This window comes from Pinus tabuliformis, chromosome 3_2, assembly GCF_031772625.1.
Source record: "Pinus tabuliformis cultivar Carrire ecotype Pingquan chromosome 3_2, CPIR1, whole genome shotgun sequence".
Taxonomy (NCBI): Eukaryota; Viridiplantae; Streptophyta; class Pinopsida; order Pinales; family Pinaceae; genus Pinus; species Pinus tabuliformis.
Window position 1 is genome coordinate 126517480 of NC_142302.1, and position 24219 is coordinate 126541698.

At 39.2% G+C, this 24219-nt stretch overlaps 1 protein-coding gene across 1 annotated transcript in view; it reads left to right on the forward strand.

The window, feature by feature from the left end:
- LOC149180132 (putative respiratory burst oxidase homolog protein H) overlaps positions 1 to 22598 on the forward strand; it is a 118049-nt gene extending 95451 nt beyond the window's left edge. Inside the window, exons 8-9 of the mRNA XM_089413780.1 lie at positions 21088 to 21323; positions 22524 to 22598. Of these exons, the coding sequence (XP_089269906.1) occupies positions 21088 to 21323; positions 22524 to 22598 (311 nt within the window). The remainder of the gene's footprint in view (positions 1 to 21087; positions 21324 to 22523) is intronic.
- The last annotated feature ends 1621 nt before the right edge of the window (positions 22599 to 24219 follow it).

Here is a 24219-nt window from a genome sequence, read left to right on the forward strand (position 1 = left end):
GCAATGTAAAGGCCAAAGAGTTCCAACACATAGACATCAAAGTTTTTGAAAAAATAGTGGAACAACTGGGCAAAGAAACACAACAAGTCATCCACGAAACTTAGCTAAAGGATTCCATATCACAAGCTCTAGATGTTAGACATAGTTTATTGGGCAAAATTCAATTCATACTCTAGGCACATAATTAATGTTATTGCCTCAACAATCCCAGACGGTGGAGAAGGAGGTGTTAAATGAGATGACCCCCACTGCTGGACTGAGATTCATTTCATCAACAGATTTTGAAATCAACATATTCAATCTTACAATAGTACAACTTGAGGTTAATGAGAACGAACAAGTAGTGGGTTATCACAATTTTTCCATGGCTATCAAACTAAAAAATGTGTCATATTTTGACATGGTAAATTGGCATATACAAAGAGGTTAAATTGTGGCCCAACGATTATTCGATTCTATTGCAAGAAATGTAAAAAATTAGGCTATGTTGGAGAAAGTTTCAAAACAACTCCACAATGCATAAGTGGCTTCAAGGACCAAAGGCAACAAAATTAAAGAACCTGAAGATAGGATAGTGGTGCAATCTGGATAACCCAAAGAAGTAGGTTCCTTCAAGAAGTTATTGGAGGAGAAGGAGAAAGAAATAAAAATTTAAAAGAAATTACAAATATTATGGATTATGATGCCAACATCCTAATACAAGCATTTGAGAGGTGAGAGGAGATTGAGAACCAATTGAAAATGATACAGATTTCCTCTTAAACCAAGGATAAAGAACTTGAAGAAATTCAAACCTAGATGGAAAACTTGAGAGAAGAATTCATAGAGAAAGAAAAGAAGCATCCTAAAATGATTGTAGGTTACAAAGCTACTGTTGATAGAGATATTTCTACTCCCCAATCATAAAATACTAAAAACCCAAACCTCCTACAGCTAAAAGTTTCATAGATAGAATAGCACTTGTAGGAGGTGAAACTAGAAGAGGAGAAAACTAAGAAAAGGGAGATAGTACAGGTGTAACGAATAAACGAGATGATAGAAAAAGTCTAGAGCACCCTTAAGGAAAAACTAAACGAATTTAAGTCTGTGCAAGAGGTACTCAGAGTAACCTTTACTGGGAGGCAAGTTATCATCAAAGAAAAGAAAGAAGTATGGAGGGAAATAAATCATAAGATTTTAATGGTTCAATATTATGTGTTGATTCTAATAGAGTGTGGAAAGGGGATATTGAAAAACACCAATTTGGAGGTTAGAAATACCTCTTCCATACTTGAAGAGAGGTTAAAATATGTAGTCCAACTTATTGATCTCGTCAACACTCTTGAGGATGAGAATTTGGCTCACATGAATATTTCTAAAAGGGACGAATCTATTTTCTCCTTGTGCATGGTAAAAGAAAACCACAACTATATGTGTCTTATGAAAGAAGAGTTTGGAAAGGCTAACAAGGTAATTGAAAAATTCAGAAGCAAATGGAACTATTTGGGTAGGTTCAGAGTTCCCTCTTTCTGGGGAAAGGACAATTGGTTGATATCAGAAGTGGAGTTCCACGATAAACTAAAGGCCAATAACCAAGATCTTGGTTGTCAATTAATCATCAATGAAGAAGCTATTTTACCACATCTAGTTATCAAAGGCTTATGTAGGGATTTTAGGATATTGGCAAGAATAGATAAACTGATACAAAGTCTCCGTACAACTAGTTACCAGCTCAGATCATAGTTAATAATGGTTGTAGCCAAGTAAAGGAATGTATCTTGGTTATCACTAGTTGACTGGGATAAATCACAAAGTTCAAGAGGAATTTGAGCCAAAATATAGTCTTAGAATAGGCCACTTCTAGCACACAGGAAATCCAACTAGTCCAACTTATGCAATCAATTACTGACCCGCTAAAATATTGGACTGAAGTAGCACTCAACACTCCTTAAATGCCTAAGGCTAAAATGTAGGGATCTCAATTTTCATATCCTTTCACCACGTCAAAGAAACCGAAGGAATCCAAATTTATCATTAAAGCATGGAGGCGCTCATATGATCTTTATTTATTTACTTTCTTTTAATTAATTCTTTTAAATTTCAAAGTCGTTAATTTGAAGACAATTATGTTAACAATTATTTTTTGTAAACTTTCATTTAAGGTATTGTTTCTCAATTAGAAGGAGTTGATGACAGAAGGACCTATTTTTAACATTATTAGATCTACTTGTACCTAATACACAGATTTTTTGTTGATTCAATGATATGTTTATGCATCATTGATGAATACTTTCTTCGTTTTACATGTGTCTACAACAATTCATGATGTTTTGAATTTTGGACTTGTTTCATATTCGTTAAAGTTAGTTTTATTTAGTTCCCTTATTTTTTGATATCTACTATCGAGGTTTGGCAATTAAATTATTGACTTTTTAAATTTGAAGTTGAAGTTCCACGAGCGTGCCTTTGGAACCAAAGATCAGTTGTTTGCTAAATAGATTTTAATTACTGCATTTTGTTGTCTTTTACTGTTCTGTTAGTATTTTTGTGTCTATGAAACAACTTGGCATGCCAAATTGATTAGATTAATTCTTCTTTATTCGAAGCATGTTTACTTTGATATTACTATTTTAATATATATTATTGATTCAGAACTTATTGATAGATTAATATGAGAGTGGAGGAATGACTGCACTTGCTGTAGCGTTCTCTTGATTCTATTTATTTGGTAATATAGATTGAATCTTAGGCACACATTCTCTTATGTTTTTTTCTTATGTGTTGATATTAGTTATTTTCTTTGCTTGTTATATTTTAGCATCCGTCACTGTACAACCTGAAGCACATAGAGTGGGAGGACTAGGTCCTTACCGAATGCTTTCTCAAGTGGTTCCCAGTCAGGGACAATTTGAGAACCAAAACTCCCTATATAGTATAGAGAGGATTATTTCACTTCCTTGCAATTGGGAATTCATAACCACAAGATCTCTAGCTTGTTTCCATAAGTGTATCAACTACCAATTTTTCATCTCGATAACTACATGGATCCTTGTTTCCTTTGTATCTCATCATATTGAGCTTTCTTACTTCCTTGATGTTGTGGAGCCATCTTCTTCCTTCAATCTTGTTATATAATTCTAACCATCAATCTCGCATATTACTTTCCTCTAGTCATCATCAATGAAGGCATTATGTTGAGCCTTATCAAACTTCAAGCTAGTCATAGCTCCCTCTTAAAGTGATATTTGTTGATGTAGGAACATGAACATCAGGATATCGAGTCTTACATTGCTACCTTTCAATTCCAATATAATGATATAAACATATTGAGTTCACAATCCTTTAAGGACTATCGAAAATAGTAACTCAACCCATACCTTCTTTGAATTTAGTTTTAACATCAACAGTTGAACTTGCCTCGACAACAACCTTCCAAGCAGCAAAACAATATGTGAACTAGATAAATAAAATACAAATATTAATATTAGACTTACCTTATCATAATGTCTTCTTACTTAAATTCTTTGAGATCAACATCCTGTTCTCATGAACCATCTCCATAATCATCTTTCTCCATGCATTTATTTTAATCAGGATAACCATGGATCGAACTTGATTACCAAGCTACAATATTTTCCTTGGAGTTGTAAGTGTTAACTCCCTTTATTTTTTCTGTAGAGTATACTTGATGTTGATAAATATTGTCATATTTGAGCCATGTAATCTTGTGAGAGAGTCTTGATCTCCATCCATTCCAAAGCATATCAAATTTCTTCTTTTGAGCATCATGCAACCATATGGAAGAGTTACCAAGCACACTTTTATTTTCAACTCTTTTTGCATGATTCTTGTAGATATGAACCTTACCCTAGAGAAGAGTTACTTAAAATATGCACACATTTGCTTCCATAAAATCATCTAGCCATCCTTTCTTGAACGATCTTTCTTCTTGTACCTGTGGAAGATAGGTTCCTTTTCCCATGAGTAGAAATACTTTCATTATGCCCTTCACATTGCAATTTGACCTTCTACATTCCTTCATCCTTCACAAGTACTATTTCCATACTAGATGGAATATATATATACTAGTCATGTCCTAATGCTCTTTCCAAGAACCCTCTAAAATGATGGTTCTTATAAAATCTTTATGATCACTCTTTGAAAAATGACTACCTCTAACATGATGTTTGAAAATGCTTGGATGAACAATTATATGCAATTTGGTTCCAATCTTCTCATTGTTTTTAAACTAGATGATCCTTCCCAAAGCCATTAATCATGTAGATTCTAATTTTTCTATATCATATGCTTCTATCTATGATGCCATGCTTTTACAAAAATCAAGACTTATTCTAGAGAACGAAAAAATTCATGCTACTCTACTTTCTATTTAATAAAAGAAAGGCAAATTTCATTAAAAAAACTTGGTATGGAGCTTTCTTCAATAGTAAATATCATTGGGATCTTCTCCTTTTAGCTTCTTCTCAGGTTCTTCCTTCTCTTCAACTATATGAGCTTCACTTCTTTCATTTCTTTTGTTATCTTTATTCTTTATGCAATCCCTCTTGAAGTGTCCATACTCATTGAATCCAAATATTTGAATCTTGGACATATCTATCTTTCTCTTGGACTTTCCAAGCTTCCTTTTGTTAAAATTCTTGGATCTTGCAATAAAGGCTTGACACTTTTCATTTGATTTGTTCTTATCCTTTGCCTTGATCCTGGATTCTTCCAAGATACATTGAGTCCATAACTCATTAAATAGTATAGTATCCTTCTGAGAGTATATGGTAGTTGTAAAACTACTCCAATCAAGTGGCAAAGCATTTAATACACAAATTATCATTTCAAAGTTGGAAACCATTTTCTCAAGCCCTTACAATCTATCCCTTATTTGTGAGATCTTCATGAGATAAGTGGCCATGTCTTAATCCTTTATCCTATGTTATCACCTAAAAAATGATCACCTAGCTATTTCTAATTAGGTGAAAAAATACACCATGTAGGATCAATTTTACCATAGTAAAATCACTTTCACCATAGGAAATGATTTAGTAAACCATTTTTACTAAAATGTTTGTGACTAAAATTAGAAAAATCCATGAAAATTATTGAATAAATCATTATTTATTTAATTTTATCTAAGAATAATTATTAAATCATTATTTGATAATTATTCCTTGTCACATTTGACTAAATAACCATGGAATAATTAAATAAACCACTATTTATTTATTATTCCTTAATTTTAATTTTGGAATCATTTTTAAATCACTATTTAATAATTATTTTGAATTCAAACCTTTCTTAATCCTCACGAAGTGAGTAATAAATCATTTTATTTGTTAATTGCTTCTAAATAAATATAATTGACCATTTTGAATATATTTTCCCTCTTCAAAAAATATAATAAAGTATTCCTAATGGTTAGATCTTGATTTGGTCAATAATATTTTATTTTTTTCCATTTTGGAGTTTAACCCAATTTTTTTCTATAAACAAGAGGGTTTTCCATTCATTCTTCACCATGATCATATCATCATGACCACTATTATGTTCTCACAATTGAGCTGTCATTTGAGTTCCTTCTTTTTTGGGTTTTCCACATATTGAGAGAGAGAAATAGATTGCTGAAGCACAAGGAAATCAAAGGACCCATCCCACAGAGGGGGATTTGCAGACCCATTTTGTAGATATCCTTCACCAGGTGTTTCAATAATAAAATTATTCATTCAAAGCTTTCTATTGGGTTATTATACTGGTTATTTCTTGTTGTTCTATGTTTATGGATTGTATATGATCCTTTTATTGCAGGGTTTTCTTATTTTTTCATTGTAGATATAAAACGTGAACAACCATATCTTGTTGTTAAGGTCACTTGTCACCAGTGACTTAAGTGAAGCTTTTTTGGTACACACTCTAAGAATTTTCATATTAACAAATGGTCACTCCACTAGGACTTTAGCTACATTTGTCTTCAACAAATGACGACTCTGCTGGTGTATTAATTCATATCCTTATTGACCGTTGTTTAAGAAATCTTCAATGTTTTTCTAGCTATTTTTAGCCTCTCCATTTCTATTTTTAGATCTATTTTTTTTTCTAGAAAATTATTGGGTTCTATTGGTTTTTGACATCTTTCTGGAGATCAACCCACCAAGGGATTCCATATTGTTTGTCCAACCAAGACTTCCAGGACTAGTAACTCAACCCAAGTCATTATAGGACTTCCTAAGTGTGTCCAACCAAAGCTTACAGGAACTAATAACCCAACCCATGGCCAAATGAACATGATAACCAACCAGAAAACAAAGATAAAACCCACAACACAATGGCTATCTAGGAAATGGAAAGGCTAGGAAAATCCACTGTTAATCCAGGCAATCCTCGAGGCCAATGACAGAAAATGACCAATAAACCACATGCATAAGCCATGCATGCCAAAACTAGCAAGGAAATCATACATGCAACTCAGTACCTACAAGAATACCCCACTATAGGTGTTGATCTCGATGTCCTCTTGTGCTTTCCTTCTTTTCATTTTCCTTCTTGCTCCAAATCCCAAGTACACCACATGTATCCCACACTCCTCCAAGAGTGCTCCAAGAAAACTCTAAGTGTCCAAGAGTGTGAGAGAGAGAGAGAATAGAATGACAACTCCAAGCTAAAACTGACAAAAAAAAAAAAAAGTTACAAATTGATCCTCAGAAGCCGTTTTATCAACGAGGCCTCTATTTTCCTCATTTTCCATTATTTTTCTTCAATTTCCTCCTCACATGCAACCTGTGACCTTTCACCTTCCTTTTCTCCTAATTTCCTTTATTTTCGTAAATAAAATGTCAATTAATGCCTCATGTCTTTCCAAAGCCTTTGTCATTCCTTTGCAAATTTCCATAGCCATTATTTAATCACAAGTGGTCTCCATCACTATGGTTTTTCCCAACATTCAGCTTGGAATATGTGTCCCATGCCCTTGGTTAATATTTTTCCTTTGTTAACTTTATTACATGGATTTTTGACCAGGGTTGTTACAGTTTGACTACCTCAATTGTTATGAAACCAACTCACAAAATAGAAGAGATAAATCAACAACTCAAAATTAGACTCTTCGAGGGGGAAACCTCCTTTACATTACATAAATGAAAAAAATTTGGATCATTCAAATCACAAAACCTATTTTTTATATATAGGAGTCTAAGGGGTCACAATATAATTAGTGTTGAAATGTGGCAACAAGAATATTCCAATTTGTCCTTGAATTAAATTGTGAATTAAAATTGAATTTAGTCTTAACAACTACTTGGAAATAATTAATTTATTTATTTTAAATTAATTAGTTGAAGAAATGCAAGTTAGAAGTCTTTCTGAAGTCATACAAGAGTTGTCCCTTAAATTAAGGAGATAAGATTGAGTTATATTTGAGTTGTAATTAGTTAACTTAGTTTACTGAGTTAAGTCATTAGTTCCAAACTATTTGAGGAACTAATAGTGAGTTAACAGTCAGTTGATGCATGCATGCACTCAACTAGTGCTACTCCAGTTAACTGAAGATTCCCGCATCAGAAACTCATGCATGTCTATTCTGAGAAATACCCAGATGAGGTTAAAGTCAAGGACAGTATACTATCAGTGGCATGTGTTTTGTGATGGAGAAAACTCATGCATGTAGTCAAGGATTTATCTTCGAGGATTGCGCAATTAGTTGGAGAATTTTCCACTTCGTAAAGGAAAATCATCCACAAGGAACAACACAAGGAAATAGGAGCTTGGAGGACAGAGAGGAAGGTTGGAGAGAAACCAAGATTACTTGTGAACATCTGTGAGGATTGTACATGAGAGCTGGCTAGCTGTGAGAGCTAAGGCTTTGTATAATTCCTATGTATTTCCACCATGTATGATAATACAATAGTGTGGGGTTTTTAGCTGAGGCTTTCCCCAAAGTATTTTCATGTGTATTGTGCCATTGATTCTTCTTCTTTTGGTTATATTGTACAGCTTGATCTTTAAGCTTTCACAAATTGATAGTCGAAGTAGGTTATAGTATTCTTCTTTGATTTATATTGAATTATCGAGTTAACCTACACAGATTGTCTACAATTAGAACCGACACAACAATAATAATGTAAGGGCACAAGGGGCACAATAATAACAATAAAGGGGCTACACTAATAACAATGAGAGAATGCACTAGTATTATAGGGACCTAACATGCCCCTATCCTTCAAGAAAATTGTTGTCCTTAGTGCTTGAGTAGTTATGGATGCTTCTATATAAAATTCTCATCCTCCCATGTGGAATATTTCGCAGGTAAGTTCTTCCACTTGATGAGATACTCTGAAATTGATCGATTTCGTAGCTATCAAGTTCTCGTTTCTATGACTGCTTTAGGTTCCAATATGAGTTTTCCTTCCTCGCCAAGTTCTGGAAATGTTTTTTGAACTGGGAGCTTGTCACCTATAACCTACTTTAAGCATGAAACATGGAAAACTGGGTGCACCCAAGAAGATGTAAGAAGCTCCAATTTGTATGCCATAGTAGCAATCTTTTGCAACACCTTGTAAGGAACATAACAATTTGGTGATAATTTATTATTCTTCTAAACTTGCTTGAGGGAAATTTGTTTGTATGGTTGTAGCCGTAAAAATACCCAGTTGCCTACATCAAAACTTCTTTCGCTGCGATGTTGATCTTCTTGTTGTTTCATTCTATTATGCACCAAAGTGAGGTTATCCTTTACGAGTTGGAGAACTTGTTGTTGATGCTATATGTGATCTTCCACTGCTTGAACCTTAGAACTTTTTCTTAAATATGATGCGATGGAGGGTGGATGATATCCATAAAGTGCCATAAATGGGGTAATTTTTGTTGCAGTATGGAAGGAAGTGTTATACTACCATTCAGCTAGAGGTAACCACTTGACCCATTGTGTCTTTTTATCAGATACAAAGCAACGAAGATATCCTTCCAAACATTTTTTCACTATCTCAGTCTTTCCATCTGATTGAGGATGATAAGATGAGTTATGAGCTAATTGAGTACCCACACAAGAAAATAATTCCGTCCAAAAATTTCTAGTGAAAATAGGATCTTTGTCGCTTACAATAATCTTTGGGTTTCCATGTATCTTTTGAATTATTTCCATAAATGCAGTAGCAACTGTACTGCCTTTAAATGGATGAGATAATGCACAAAAGTGTCCATACTTGGTAATTCTATCAACTACCACCATCATGACACTCTTTCCTTTGGACTTGTGTAAACCTATGATAAAATTCATTTAAACCTCCTCCAAAAGTTGACATGGAATGGATAAAGGTTGTAACAAACCCAGGGTCTTAATTGTCTCAACTTTATTTTTTTGGAAAACCAAACATTCTGCCACAAAATTTTGAATATCATATTTAAGGACATCCCAAAAAAATTCCTTCTTAATCATGTGGTAAGTTTTTAAAAATCCTGAGTGCCCTCCTAAGGGAGAGGTGTGCAATTCCTAAAGAATATTTTGTTTGAGTTGGGAATTCTTACAAAGGTATAAACGATCTTTGTACCATAATGAATCATTATTCCAGCTAAATGTATCAGATGTACTAGGATCGTGTTGCAACTTTTGAATGAGTGTACACACTTCTTCGTCATTCATCCATTCATCCCTTTATTCAGTTATGCAATATGGTTGGATAATTGAAATGGCACAAAGAAATGCTTTCACATCCTCATCCTTTCTTGAGAGTACATCTGCAACAAAATTTTGCTTCCCTCTTTTGTAGATGATTTCAAAGTCATAACCCAACATCTTTGTGAGCCATTTTTGCTGCTCCTCTAAAGATAATATTTGTTCTAAAAAGTATTTAAGACTATCATGATCTGTTTTTACCTTGAACTGCCTTCCCATTAGGTAAGGTTGTCATTTCTTAAGTGCATGTAGTATTACCAACATTTCCTTCTCATAAATAGCTTTGTGTAAATACTTTCCTTTGTTTGGATGACTTTCAAAAGCAATGGGTCTTCCTTCTTGCATTTAAACATTACCAATTCCATTTTGTAAGGCATCACATTCCACAATAAAGGTTTTTATGAAGTCTGGCATAGCTAAGACCGGTGCTTAGAACATTGCCTCTTTAAGATGTTCAAAGGCCTTAGTTTCTTTTGGAATCTAAGAAAATGCATCTTTCTTCAATAATTTTTGATCCCCTGTTTTGTTCCTATTAATACCATTTTCAATCCCCATTTGGCCCTCTTTTTGGCACTATGGAACCTACTTCCTTACTATTTTACTATACTAATCATGGTCCCAATCCCTATTTGAGGTAAATCTTTTTATGATTACATTTGGAAATTTTTTGGCAGATTTAAGTAGATATAGGTAGTTGATTCCTAAAACTAACTAACTATTATGATCAAGTGTAGACTTCTCAGTAAGATGTGCACGATGATAACAGAGAAGCAGCTGGTGTACCATGGTTTCCTACTTCTGCACTCAAAAGCTATATTCAGATTCGATACTCAAACAGTGCAATGGATAAGAATTCGTGCACTTCTGGATGATGAAATGTCACCAACCTTGCAAGGAACGCATTTGATCCCAAGATCCTCGTTCTCTTTTCTCTGGTTGCAGCATACATCAAGTTTGGGAATTGGCTACAATTTGTTAGACCAATTCGAGACAGTCGTTCAAACTTATTTGCTCTGAAGGAGTAGACTTGTTACACTTTTATAAATTACCATTTTTACTTCAGTTTTTAACTCTAATCAAATGCCTCTAAAGGCAGGGATGTAATATGCCAAGTTAGCACTAAAACATTGAAGTATTTTGCCATGTATTCCATAACTTGTTCTTAATAAAAGCTATCGCAATGGTTCTGTTTTGAATTTGGGATTAATCATTGATGGATTGCTGATGATACTCAGTTGATTGCATTTAAGAAATTTCCTTCATTGTAAGTTAAGCCAACTCCCAGGTGTGGATGGGCCCACCCATCTGGGTTTGCTTTGTATATTGCAGGATAGTAACACTGTGTGACTAGTCACAGTTAGTTTTTCCTTGATTACGAATTGGTTTGGTTTGGCTTGCTACATGCAAACTGTCTTAATTTTATTGTCTAGAGAGTGTAGATGTGTTGATGTTTCTTTAGACCCTTTGTTTCCATAATCCGCAATTGAATTTCCATGTGATCCTTGCTTTTATTTTAGAACAGCATTATGCTTGTTATCATATTGATTTATAATCTACAAAGGAGTGCTACATGGTCATATGATGAATGAAATGAATTGTTTATACATTGGGAGTGTTGAGATTACTTTGATATTTAACTCTATTCAGTAATCAGAGACGAATGGATGTGAACTAATTAGAATGATATTTGTCTGACCACTAAACTGTTCTTCGTTCCTCTAAGGAACTGGATCGGATTGAATCTCTATTTGAATTGTTTTACAGGCAATACAACATCAAGGAATCCTCGTTGACCATTTAAACGTTGTAATATCCTCGGTTTAGTTTCAAGCTGCTTGGATTAAAGATTTATTTCATGAGTATTGGATGATTTACTATCATTTAGCCCTGTTTCATCTGGTAAATAGACTCTTGGATTGAGTAGTGGACCGCGTGGATTGAACATAGAATACACATCAATGCTTTTGATGATTAGTTGTCAAATGTGATTTCATTAGTTTAGAGTAGATAAATGATTCCCTTGTTTTGTGTGTTGGTCAATTTCATTAAGTTTAGTTAGATAAAGGATTTCCCCTGTTTCGTGTGAGGATCAATTCTATCAGTTGTCCTGATAAATGATTTCCCCTGCTTTCTGAAGTGACTGATTACATTTCCTAGAAGTTAGATATCAATTAGATTTTAACAGCAGTACATTGGCTCCAAGTAAGGTTATTTGCAAGTAAGGATTGGCGTGATTACAGAATGGTTTAGAGTACAGTTTCTTAGAAATTGTTTGGTTGAATTGCTAGGTGTTGAATAGGCTGAGTGGTTGAGTTGCTTTCATCAATTAAGACCTGTAGGTCACTTGATTGTGAGTATAACAATAAATTAGTGAATGATAGAGTAGAATAGAGTGATTTCTCCAGATCAGTACTTAACTTTTGAATCTTTGTTAATAAAGGAAAACAAACCATTAGGTACAGATCGATTGTTTGATTGAGTTGCTATCAGTATAGATTGCTTGTTTGCTTAAAAATTGAATTGTTATAGATTGCTTATTTGCTTCAGGAGTGAATTGTTATTTGTGTAGATTTCTTAAGGGTCGAATGGTTATTAGTACAAATTTTTTCATTTTCTTAGGGATTGAATTGCCATCATTATAGATTGCTTGCTGATTGATGATTAAACTGTTATTACAAATAGAGGATCCGGTACCAGCATTTGAGGGTTTGATTGAGTAAGCTTTGTGTGAGTGGAAGTCCATTTTTATCACTTGAGATTCATAGTTCAGTAGTTTGTTGGAGTTCAGATTTGAATGCTAGAGTTTGTAAAGGGTTTTGAAATATTTAGGTTAAATTTGATTGTTGGGTCTGCTTTTGACAGCTAAATGTTTGCAAGTGTTAATGTGTTTATTACTCCACGAATCATTATAAGGAAATGTTAAAACTCTAATTTAGCCTTGAACTAAGGAAGCGCAAGGCAACTCGTGCTTACGAACCCTGGGTTGACAATTAATATTAAGGGATTGAATCTGACAATTTAATCTCTCAACATTTTGGCACAGTTTCCGGGGAGATTGTCATTTCTTATTTAGGTAATCATTATCATCTGAGTTTCAGGATCTTGCAGGACTATCAGAGGGTGGAGAGAGTATGGTAAGACGTGAGTGAAGAGCCACGCATCCACTTTTTTTGGGGTTGCTCCAAAGTCTGGCCGATCACTGCTTATCCTTGAATATTTTTTTTTCCTTTATCTTTATGCGTAGGAGTGCAGGTAGACCTAGGGATAGTAAGGGTAGATTTATTTCCAGTTCTATATTTCCTTCAACTTTTGGATCAGTTAATATACCCATTCTCACCGCTACTAATCAATATGCAGGACTAAGACAAGAAGGAGGAAGTGTTGATGCTAACGTGGTTTCAGACCAGGAATTCCTAGATCGAGGAGAAAGGATCATTCAACAGATTGTCTTTGACAACCTTGTAGAAGAACTAGTAGAACAACAAGACCTCTTGGACGAGCAATCAACCAACATCAACTGTGTTCCAATACCCCTAGTCCACTCCATAATCAGCAAACCCCAGCGGGTGCCGGTAGCAGAGATGGATCACCTAGATGGAGAGGACAGACACAACAAAGAACGTCAAGAAGAGAGAGAAGGTCCTCGACGCAATGGGAATCTCTTTGGAGGAGGCAACCAACAAGGTGAGGAGGAAGTCACCTTCGGATTCCCTATCTTAGATGTGACACGTGACATCACAATGACGAGAATGCCAATGGCATCTCTCCCATTTTTCTACGGTAAATCATTTGAAGATCCTGATGCCTTTCTTTTTGAATTTGATATTCTATGTCGTAGTTATAATTATTATGACATGCTCATAAACTCAAATTGTTTCCCGCCACATTAAAATATGCAACTCTTAGGTGGTTCATGAGTCTAGGGCAACACACTATATACACATGGGATGACATGAGATCAGTTTTTCTTAAAAAGTATCAAGACTTTTGGAAGAGTAGGGACATTAATGATGTCCTTAGGATGCAGCAAAATGAAGATGAAAATCTAGAAGATTATCTTGAACGATTCCTATACAATTTCCACAAATCCCATGGGTTCAACCTAGATGAAAAGATTATCATAATTGTTTTCCTAAAAGGGCTAAGAGATGATTGTATTGAAACATTAAACTTGCTCAGTGATGGAGACATTTATAAAAGACAATTTTCTGAAGTCATTGAGTTGTGTCGCACCTACTCTAGAAGCCAAGCCAAAGTAGGTGAAAAGCTTCGGGAACTTAGAGACAATTCTAGAGACTATGTGCAAAAGAAAACTGTGGCTAATGTTGTTACCAGAGTCGAGCTGGGGAACCTAATAGAAAATTTTAAAACTGATATCTTGAACACAATCAGTGACCAGCTAGACACCATGAAAATCAATCAAAAGCAGGAAATTGAGAAGGCAGCCACGGCAGTCTTTTGTTCCATGTGTAGGCATAAACATGCAGAAAGGGAGTGTCCATTAAACACCATCGAGGTCTATGAGATCTGTACCTTAGAACACCTGACTGAGAAGTTCCCATCACTTCCCAGCTTACAAGCCATCTACAAGGGGAATGTTGAAACCATCGACCAATCACAAGCAACCAAGACACCCACCTAGAGAGGCCAAAGTTAGAATGTGTTCCTAGATCCAAATCTTCAAGGTTATAGCCAGACTCATCCATGGACCTTTCCTACATCCTACCCTCCTTGGGTTGCTTAGCAATCGCAAAATACTAACTAGGGCCAGAATTGGAGGTCAAACCCTTAAGCCAACAACTATCAACCTCCATGTTGGGCATGGGATCCCCCACAACATGTTTTGGGGCTCAAAACCTAAATTTCGGTCAAGACCACGAATTGCAGGCACGGAGTGCGAGGTCTAGGATGAGTCATAGGGCTGTCTACCCTAAAATATTGTAATTTAATGTAAAGTTGTGTCGGCCTACCCATGGTCCGCAGACCATGGGATTGTATAAATAGAGTGAGGTTCTAAGTGAAAAGTGAAGCAATGAGTGATAGAATAGCATAGGCATGGTTCAAGGTTAAGAGTGAAATCTGAAGTGTACTGGGTCATGCAAGTAGGAAGAGGCTCTGCAACTGAGTGCACAGAGGCCTAGTAGAGTCTGCAGCTGAGTGCGCGGACCCCTGCAGTTGAGTGCATAGGATGGAGTCAGGTCTGTACTTGGGATTCAAAGTTAATAAAGAGAAGTTTACTTTGTGCATCTGCTCTTGAATCTGTATCTTGATGTTATGCATTACTTTTACTCTGTTTAATTACTGCGCGCACTAGATAAAAACTGGTATGAATGCTTTTATATGAAAATAATCTAAGTAACCAGCTAAAAGAGCCTAATTAAGGAATACTTGGGTAAATAACACTATTCATGTTGTGGCTAGAACTGCATGAAGACAGTATTGCAGGGCGCGGGGTGTCCGCTGGTGCGCGTAGCACAGGAAGTGCGAAGGTTGGACCACGTACCAATCACCTCAAATCAAACATCTCTATGGTGCAGAAACCTGGTTCTAGCACCCTCCCATACTACTTCAGGTGAGACCTCAGTCCGCGCTCTGCGGACTGTTACCAAAAGGGCTAGTAGTACTAGGAATTGCTTGGCTAAATCACTGTTGAACCTGAGTCAGGCCCCACTAAGCCAACAAATGATTTCGTTGCTGGGCCCAGGATCTGCATAAGGGATGTCTGATGTTGTGCCACTGGAACCCAGCAAAGAAGGAAATTGAAGAGTGGTTAGACAGGAAGATTAACGACTTCGTGACGCAGGAAAATAGAACTCCACAAGTATCCAAGGAAAAGTGGTTGGAGCACTACGTGTATAAAGAAATCCATGATATTTGCTTTGCATCCTTCCCTTCTGAGCTGTATGAGTGGATCGTGAAGTTAACCGACAGCCAGGGAAGGTGTAGGCTCAACAAACCAATAGTGTGGACCCTGGAATTAGTGCGTAGACTAGAAGCATCAAAAGATAAGATCGCATGAGCTGTGGACCATTGGCTCGACTAGATAATAGGGGGATTTATTATTAAATTTGTGGTAGATACAACAGTGAGCTACAGCGAGGCAGAACGACGCTTTCCCAAAGGACCTCGAGGTAAGTATATTAAATATTTGAATACTTGGAATAAGATGTTATTGTGTGAAAAAAGGGTCATGCGACTACATTAATGTTTAGGACTACGCGGAGCAGAAAAATCTACAAAAGTAGCGAAAAATTAAAAACAGTCCCTTAATTTCACCTTCGCGAGAGAGCGAGGAAGAGTTCGCGAAGGTCTCTCTGAGAAGCATGGTCAGTTTGATAAGGAAGCGCATTCTGCAGTTACCACTTCCACCCACACCGCCACCCGCTTCACCTCCCTCACCTCCATCTCCGCCCACTCCACCTCCACCACCTCCACAGTTCAATATGGTGAGCGCAATCAAACTACCAGTATTCAGAGGAGTAGGGAATGAAGATCCGGACCAATTCTAGTTTGTGGTAAGAGCAGTATGGGAAGCACAAGGTGTCACGGATGACAATATTAAGAAGGCTACATTGGTGAGCATGTTGCAGGATCGTGCATTAAAATGGTATATTAAGCACTCTAACAACCACCCAAACACAGGATAGTAGAGATCTAGAACGCACTGAACAGGGAATTTAGTAGGCCAAAGTGGGAAACACAATCAATCATCAAGTTTAAAGAAATCGCAATGCTCCCGAGCAAGACTCCCTATGATCTGGATCAATGACTGAAGAGTATGATCCACGAATCCAATATGACGTTGACAGATAGACAGCATCGTGCATGGTTTGTAGCATCTTTGACACCGCACTTGAGGACGACACTATCACAACAGAAACTTTCCACCCAGCCCGAAGCGTTGGAAATTACAATGAGATCACATGAGACCCTGATGCAAGACCATCGGTTAGGAGTTCAAAAAATCCACATGCAACTATAGAATCTGTGTTTGGAAATGCAAAGTTTAAAGCAAGATAGGGCACCATGGCCAGAAGCACGCGAGGAAGTATGGTGTATAAAATTCAAAGTTCAGGGCCATGACAAGGATCATTGTCCAATGTTCACCAACTACTTGGCAGGAGGAAGGCCAATGCCGTTGAGACCGAAAGCACAAGCAGGGCCAAGTGCGGCACCCACTTTGTGGTGCATGATCTATCAGATAGGAGGGAAACACATGACAGATAATTATCATTTGTTACAGAAGTATACACAGACACCCCAGCAATTGTTTTGTACTTTCTGGAGGTCGGTAAGCCACGATGAGCGCACTTGCCACAGTTACGAGCTAATGAGGGATCGGACCCCTACCTATAGGATGCAGACCGAAACACAAGCCCTCGACCTAGATGTGTGGATTGTGCACACTGGATTTCAGGGGCGAAGTCAAGGATTTGGTGGAATGGGACTAGGAAGGGGCTGCAGACAATTGATTTGTTACAATTGCGGAGGGCCAGGGCACTATGCCCGTGATTGTACCAACCCAACGAGGATATCCTATTCGTGTTGCACTTAGTTTGATCATGAAACAATAGGCTGTCCTACGTTGATCACAAGGATGCGTGAAAAATGGGTATTCTAGCCTCCCCCGACTCAAAATATACAAATGATGAGGTCTAAGCTGTGTGAAGAGGACCCAAATATAAACATGATGCTCAGAAGCGGTATTGCCATGGGAGAGGATACGGGGAATCAATGAGAGGAAAGTACATGGGTTTGCAAGGCTCCTGCAAAGGAACCTGAGTTTGACTTAGAACACACAAAGGAGACATTTATGGAAGCTAAGAAGAGCTTCGTGGAGGCCTCCACTTTAGGGAGTAAGGATCAACCAGAGCCAGGAATGGATCCTTCACTGCTCACTACCTTTCTGGACACATGCATGAAATTACTGCATGACAACAAGGCAGTTAAAGGACTACAGGAACTGATCACCAAGTGCGTGGGGTTAGGAGAACCGCATGTAATCTAGAAATTGGGGAAGCATGCATTGCACACTGGAAGGAAAATAAGGTTGACTGCACAGATTGGTGAGTATGAAATGGATCAGGTAATCCTAGATCTGGGTTCGGACGTGAATGTATTACCGAAGCAAACATGGGAATGCATGGGCAAGCCCATGTTACAATGGTCCCCTATTCAATTACGAATGGTGAACCAACAAAATATTTTGCCCATGGGAAGGTTGCAAGGGGTAATAGTTGATTTTGAAGAAGCGAGCGCGTAGGCAGATTTTGAAGTAATAGATATTGCCAATGACAACAATCCCTATCCTGCACTATTAGGAATAGACTGGGCCACCAATATGAATGGAGTCATCAACCTGAAGAAGCGCAAAATGATCTTCGAGAAAAAGTCATTACGCATAGTAGTCCCACTAGACACAGCTGAAGGAGCGCGCTACACTGAACCAGTGCATGAAAATGATAGTGATGATGATCTCGATTATATTTACAAGATAACTACATGAGACTAGGATTGCATGAATTTGACAATAGATGGGAGGATCTCGTGGGAGCACGAAAGCTCCTACACTTCGGATTTAGATGAAGAAGTAGAGCGATGGCAGGATCAATTGCACAAAGTAACAACGCTGAATTGCAACATGATGGTTACATCACTGCGTTGCGTGACAAGGGAGGCAAGGGAACTGCCGACATATGATGGATTGACAGTGGTGGATGAGTTCTTGAGAAAATTTGAAAGTGCAGTACTAGAACAGCAACAGTTCGATGCATTGAAGTGGGCACTGCACGTAACACCCGCACAATGGTGGGGTACACATCAAGGAAATTTTGAGGACTAGCGCAGATGTAAAAGGATGATGTGCCTACAGTTTGGAAGCTCCCAAAAACAGACAAGAGTCGGTCAGCAAGGACGGAGAAACTTGCGTGCCCACCTTTCTTGATGCACACAGGCATGTGTTGTGCAACCCACACAAGCACACCCCAAACTCAGGATTAGAAATCGGAACAGAACGCAGCAGCAAGAAAGACGACACACACCACAAACGTTCCTTGTGGAAGCATTTAATAAAGTATGCGGAGTCTTGAACAAGGTTCACCAGGAAAAATGAACTGATTGGGACCTACATGTGCCATCAGTTCGATGGGTTTATAAGGCCATGTGCAAAAACTTGAGTGCATAGATGATTCCGAAGCTAAGGAGTCAAGTCGAGACCATAATTTTGGAGGAAAGGAATCCTCACGTAATAGCTCCCATAGTTGGGACAGTACACGAGGACTAGGATGAAGGAATTATGCAGCTACATGAGGGCGAACATATACGGATTCAGGAAGCCATTCACCGAGGGAATCTTAAACTTCGCGAACACGAAGAAGATCGGGTACGACTAAGGAAGAAAAGCATGTTAATAGATGTGGAGATCAAAAAACTAGAAGACGAAACCACGCAAGCATGTCTCATCAATAAACTAAGAATAACAAGACAAGATACAGACAGCCATACTACTGCATTGGAAGATTGTCACCAAGAATTTGTGACTCTACTACCATGGTTGCGACTGCACCTTACCAAACAAATTAACTAGGGGAATGCACCGCATAAGAAAGAACGTGCAGCGTTGACTCTCATAAGGGTAATTGAGGAGTGCTCGCGGACTGGGCTAGAAGGTGGATTGAAGTCTCACATAGGTGGTGCGACCACCTGACTAGCCGTAGGGGGCATAGTCTCAGTGCTCCAAGCAGTTGAAAGAGAGTGCGGGATTATAAAAGAGTTTGTGAGGGAACTACGCAATAAGGAGGTTGCGGCAGGATCAGCATGTCACAAGGGTCGCGCCTGTGTAGAGGGGGTTGCACTACCGCGCGGGTAGGCTGGGATGTGATTGTTGGTCTCACTGTTCATGGCAAGATGTCCAATTTAAGACAAAGAGGAGCGGGTGGTGGGAAATAAAGACATGAATTCAGAGCTATATTTGGGACGATCTGCCGCCAAGAATGCTTTAATAACTCAGAAATGGGGGGAACAGTCAAATTCAAATTCGAAAGACGCTATAAAACTCCAAGGCTAGCCACAACACAACACTTGTTTGTTTGAGATTTGAGCTATTACAAAGAGCACATAGTGTTGAGCGCCAAGTGGTGTTTGAACCCCCAAAGTCGCGAACAACTACAGACAGCTTGAACAAGATGACAACTACCAGGAGAGGTGTGGGTTTTGTCAAAAGTACCGCCGAGGAAGCCACGCAAAGCCCGACGGTGAAGGTAGGGGATGCCCTAGAAATTCTGAAATCACCCCGGACGCCGAGGACCAAGAATGATACACAGGCAGCGAGACCGGTCCGCATGTCCCCGTGAAATCCGTTGTTTGGTAAACTTTATATGGAAGAAAAGAGCAAGACTATTAACCTTGAGACTAATGATGAGGAGGAGGACCTCCAGGCTTTCATAGAAGAGATAGAGGCAGATGAAGGAATGGAAGATGACATCCAGCTAGTGCGTGCTAAAGCAAAACTGCCCAAGTATGTCCCTCCATGAAAAGGGAAAGCAAAAGTACCTAAGGATTTGGATGCCGCTAAGAGTGCACCCGAAACCCCTCTCCTCCCAGATGGAATTCTGATTAAAGGCTTGGTCCTGGGACATGTACCCACGATGAAATTCGAATATTGGGACCTCACGGACAATGAAAAGTTCCCACATTTACAAACTTAGAACCTCATGAAACAAAGCAAGGAGGGGTCCGTTACATTGTTAGAACCACAGAAATGGTTACGCAGTGTGGAGAAGGTTGGGCTACTCCACCTACTACGGATTCCGTATTTTCACTGCGCACTGATTACGATCTTTGTCATTAGGAAGCTACTTTGCCTGGTACACGATGGGTACCTGTGGTTGGAGGAGCCCATTCCCATCATGGCAGAGCTTATTCATAGGATTTATGGGCTTCCCTATGAGGGAAGGGACCCCGTGGAAATATCTGGCAAAAGAGGATATTTTGCGCTCGCAGAGGCCATGAAGAAGAAATACAAGTTCGAAAAGAAGCAAAGAGGCTACGTATTTAGTAGCATTCCAGACAAAGGGGTGCGCGTAGCCACCTAGCTGTTGGATGGGAAGGTGATGAGAAAATGTCGCAACAATGAGGTACTAGTGACAGTCATCGTGGTGGCCGAACAATGCGCGGAGGGGGTCCAAGTCAACTAAGCCGCCTTCCTCTATGAATAATTCCTCACCAACTGCAAGGAAGTCCAGGAGTAGGGCAAGACCTTCCACTACACATGGTTGCTCTTGTCCATCTTACTGGTGACAGGGGAACTGCCTGAGGACAGTCAATTCCCTCCTCTTGAACAGGACTTGCCAGAGGTTGCAAAATATGCATCGCTCTAGGCTACAAAGGACGCCACACAGATCCATGAGACTAATATCTTCTTGGTGCTCATGCAGGCGAGCATCCGAATGTGGATAACAGAAGGCCACGCCTATCCCCCATAGTGTACAGCAGTCTACGGAGCTTTGCAGACTTCAAGACGGATATGCACAATGTGTATATTAAGGAGCGTAAAGATCCAGTACACAATTGGACCAAATTTCCTTTCATCGTGATTGATGATGCTGTTTTTGTCATGCTCGACTCATGGCCTCCCGAGTGGTGTGCCCCAGATCTGACAGAGTGTAGTAAGGTAATAGTACAAAAACATAAGGTTGCCACCAAGCTGCTAGCTCAATAGAAGTGCAATGAACAGTTGGCCACAGAGGTAAGGGCCTTCTGCAAGGTAGTGAAGGTCGTCGCAGAGCAAACCAAGGCCACCGAAAAAGCAGCAACAACATAGGCAATAGGGGCCACCACGACGCGAGAGGAAGGATGCCTATACTTGACCACGAGATAGGGAACAGAGGACACAGTGGAAGGCGTGGACCCAGGCACGACATCTACACAACTAAATTGTTCATGCGGTACGGAATGAGCAGGCCCACAGAAGAAGACCAAGGCTTCCAAACTGGATAGTGAACCTATTACACTGATAGAGGGTGACCTCTATGACATCGGCGACATGGTTCACAAGGTCACCTGGGAAGTGCTCCAAGAAGCGATGACGAAGCAGAAAAATGTGTTGGGGGCCCTCAGGGCTCAGCTATAAGAACTTTAGGTGATGCCCCCATAGGAGGGAATAGTAGTCACCTACAGTGCTGCAGGTACATCGGCAACATAGCAGTTGTTGCGGGCCAAAATGGCTAACACCATCATGCTGCTGGAAGGAGCACTAACAGTGGAAAGCACAGAGGATAGAGCCACGGTAGGTCGGATCAAGGGACTTGGCCTAAACTTGGTTGCCCTTCTGTGGGATACATTATACCAGCTACAAGACGGAGTGACAATAGATCTCCATGCTAGGGAAGGACACGCAGTACAAATGCTCAGAAAACAGAGAATCAACATTGAGAGGCTTAGTCTACAACGTGATGAAGTGCTAGCGCAAAATCAATAGCTGGAGCAAATGGTAGAGGAAGCATGTCGCCACGTTCCAGAGCTAGAAATTGTGGCAGATCTACCAGTAGGAGTGAGAATTCACAAATTGGCCAGTGGATTCCGCAAGGCAAAGGAGGAAGCAACGAGGATACAGTTGGACCTCAACCTTCAGATTTTCGAACTGCGATTAAAGGAGCAGTGATCCACGCCCCCGAAAGTTAGTGAACAACGCGTTGGCGCTATCCAAAGAGGGCTGGAGGAAATAGGACAGGCAGTGCAGAATTGTACTACTATGTTGGAAGAATCCTTCGTAGTCCTCACTTCCTTATAGGAGGACCCCACCATACAGTGACTAGAAACAGAGGCGTGGGAGCTTCAAGTATAGTATGACAGTGTGCACGGAATGGTGCAGACAATTGTCCTGACCCAACGACTGGCGAAGTTACAGCAGGCGAAGGTGTTGAAGGAACAGGAGGATGCTGCATGACAAAAAGAGGCAGTACTTAAAGCACGCGTCCAGCCTTGGATCAGTAAGGCCTTCCTCATCATTGTCGATATCGAAGGAAAGCTCGCAAATATGAAGGTGATGCATGTCGTAAGTCAGGGATTTTCCCCTGACAGTGAGCATTTGACAGAAAGAGCAGAGTAGATCCAGCAGATGGTAGAACAGTGTGTTGTGGACCTTCGCATAGCACAAGCATAGTTGGAGGGGCTTCATTTCAATATCATCGCACCAGCATAGTGATTCAGGACAACTCACAATGATTGTGTTGGGGGCCTATTGGGCATGGGATCCCCCGTAGCATGCTTTGTGGCTCAAAGCCTAAGTTTTGGTCAAGACTCTGCGAATTGCGAGCATGGAGCGTGAGGTCTAGGATGAGTCATAGGGATGTCTGCCCTAAAATATTGTAATTTAATGTAAAGTTGTGTCGGCCTTGTATAAATAGAGTGAGGCTCTAAGTGAAAAGCAAAGCAATGAGTGATAGAATACTGTAGGCATGATTCAGGGTTAAGAGAGAAATCTGAAGTGTACTGTGTCATAGTAGTAGGAAGAGGCTCTGTAGCTAAGTGCGCAGAGGCCTAGTAGACTCTGCAGCTGAGTGCGCAGGGCAGAGTCGAGTCTATACTTGGGAATTAAAGTTAATCAAGATAAGTTTACTTTGTGCATCTGTTCTTGAATCTGTATCTTGATGTTATGCATTAATTTTACTCTATTTAATTACTACATGCACTAGATAAATACTTGTATGAATGCTTTTATATGAAAAAGTAATCAGCTAACAGAGCCTAATTAAGGAAGACTTGGGTAAATAACACGGTTTGCGTTGCGGCTAGAACTACGCGAAGACAGTATTGTAGGGTGCGGGGTGCCCGTCGATGAGCATAGCGTAGGAAGTGCGAAGGTTGGACCGCGTACCAATCACCTAAAATTAGACATCCCCAGGGTGTAGAAACCTGGTTCTAGCACCATCCCATACTACTTCGAGTGAGACCTCAATCCGCGCTCCATACACTGTTGCTAAAAGGGCCAGTAATGTCCAGGATTTTCTTGGCTAAATCACTACTGAACCTAGGTCAAGCCCCACTAAGCCAACACTCCACCTCAGTTCTATGCGCCCTATCGAAACATGCCAAGTACTTCATATAATCTGGCCACGCAAACCTATAAGCAAGTGTATAACCCTCATATGTATCAACAACCTATGTTGCCACCACCTCCTTTGCATCAATTATTACCTACGCCTACTAACACATCATCTTTGCAGGCACCAACTACCATAAACCCACCACGACCAACACTGTTGCCTACACAACCCGTACCTAACCCTAATCACAATAGGTTACCTCAACCCATGCAAAACATAGATATTCAGCCCTTTCCTACATACATGATCATTGCCATTCCTATGAATGAAATTCAATTATGATCAGGAAAGGAAGTCAACAAAGGAAAATCAGTTGTTGTCATCTAGGAAGAGGTACCCTCCATGTCATCTGAAAATCATTTACAAAACGAAAAACAATAATAGAAAGAATAAGAATCACTTGAACCACCGTACCCGGAAAGACTAATAGTAAAGAAAGAAGAGGTCCTGCTTGAATATGAC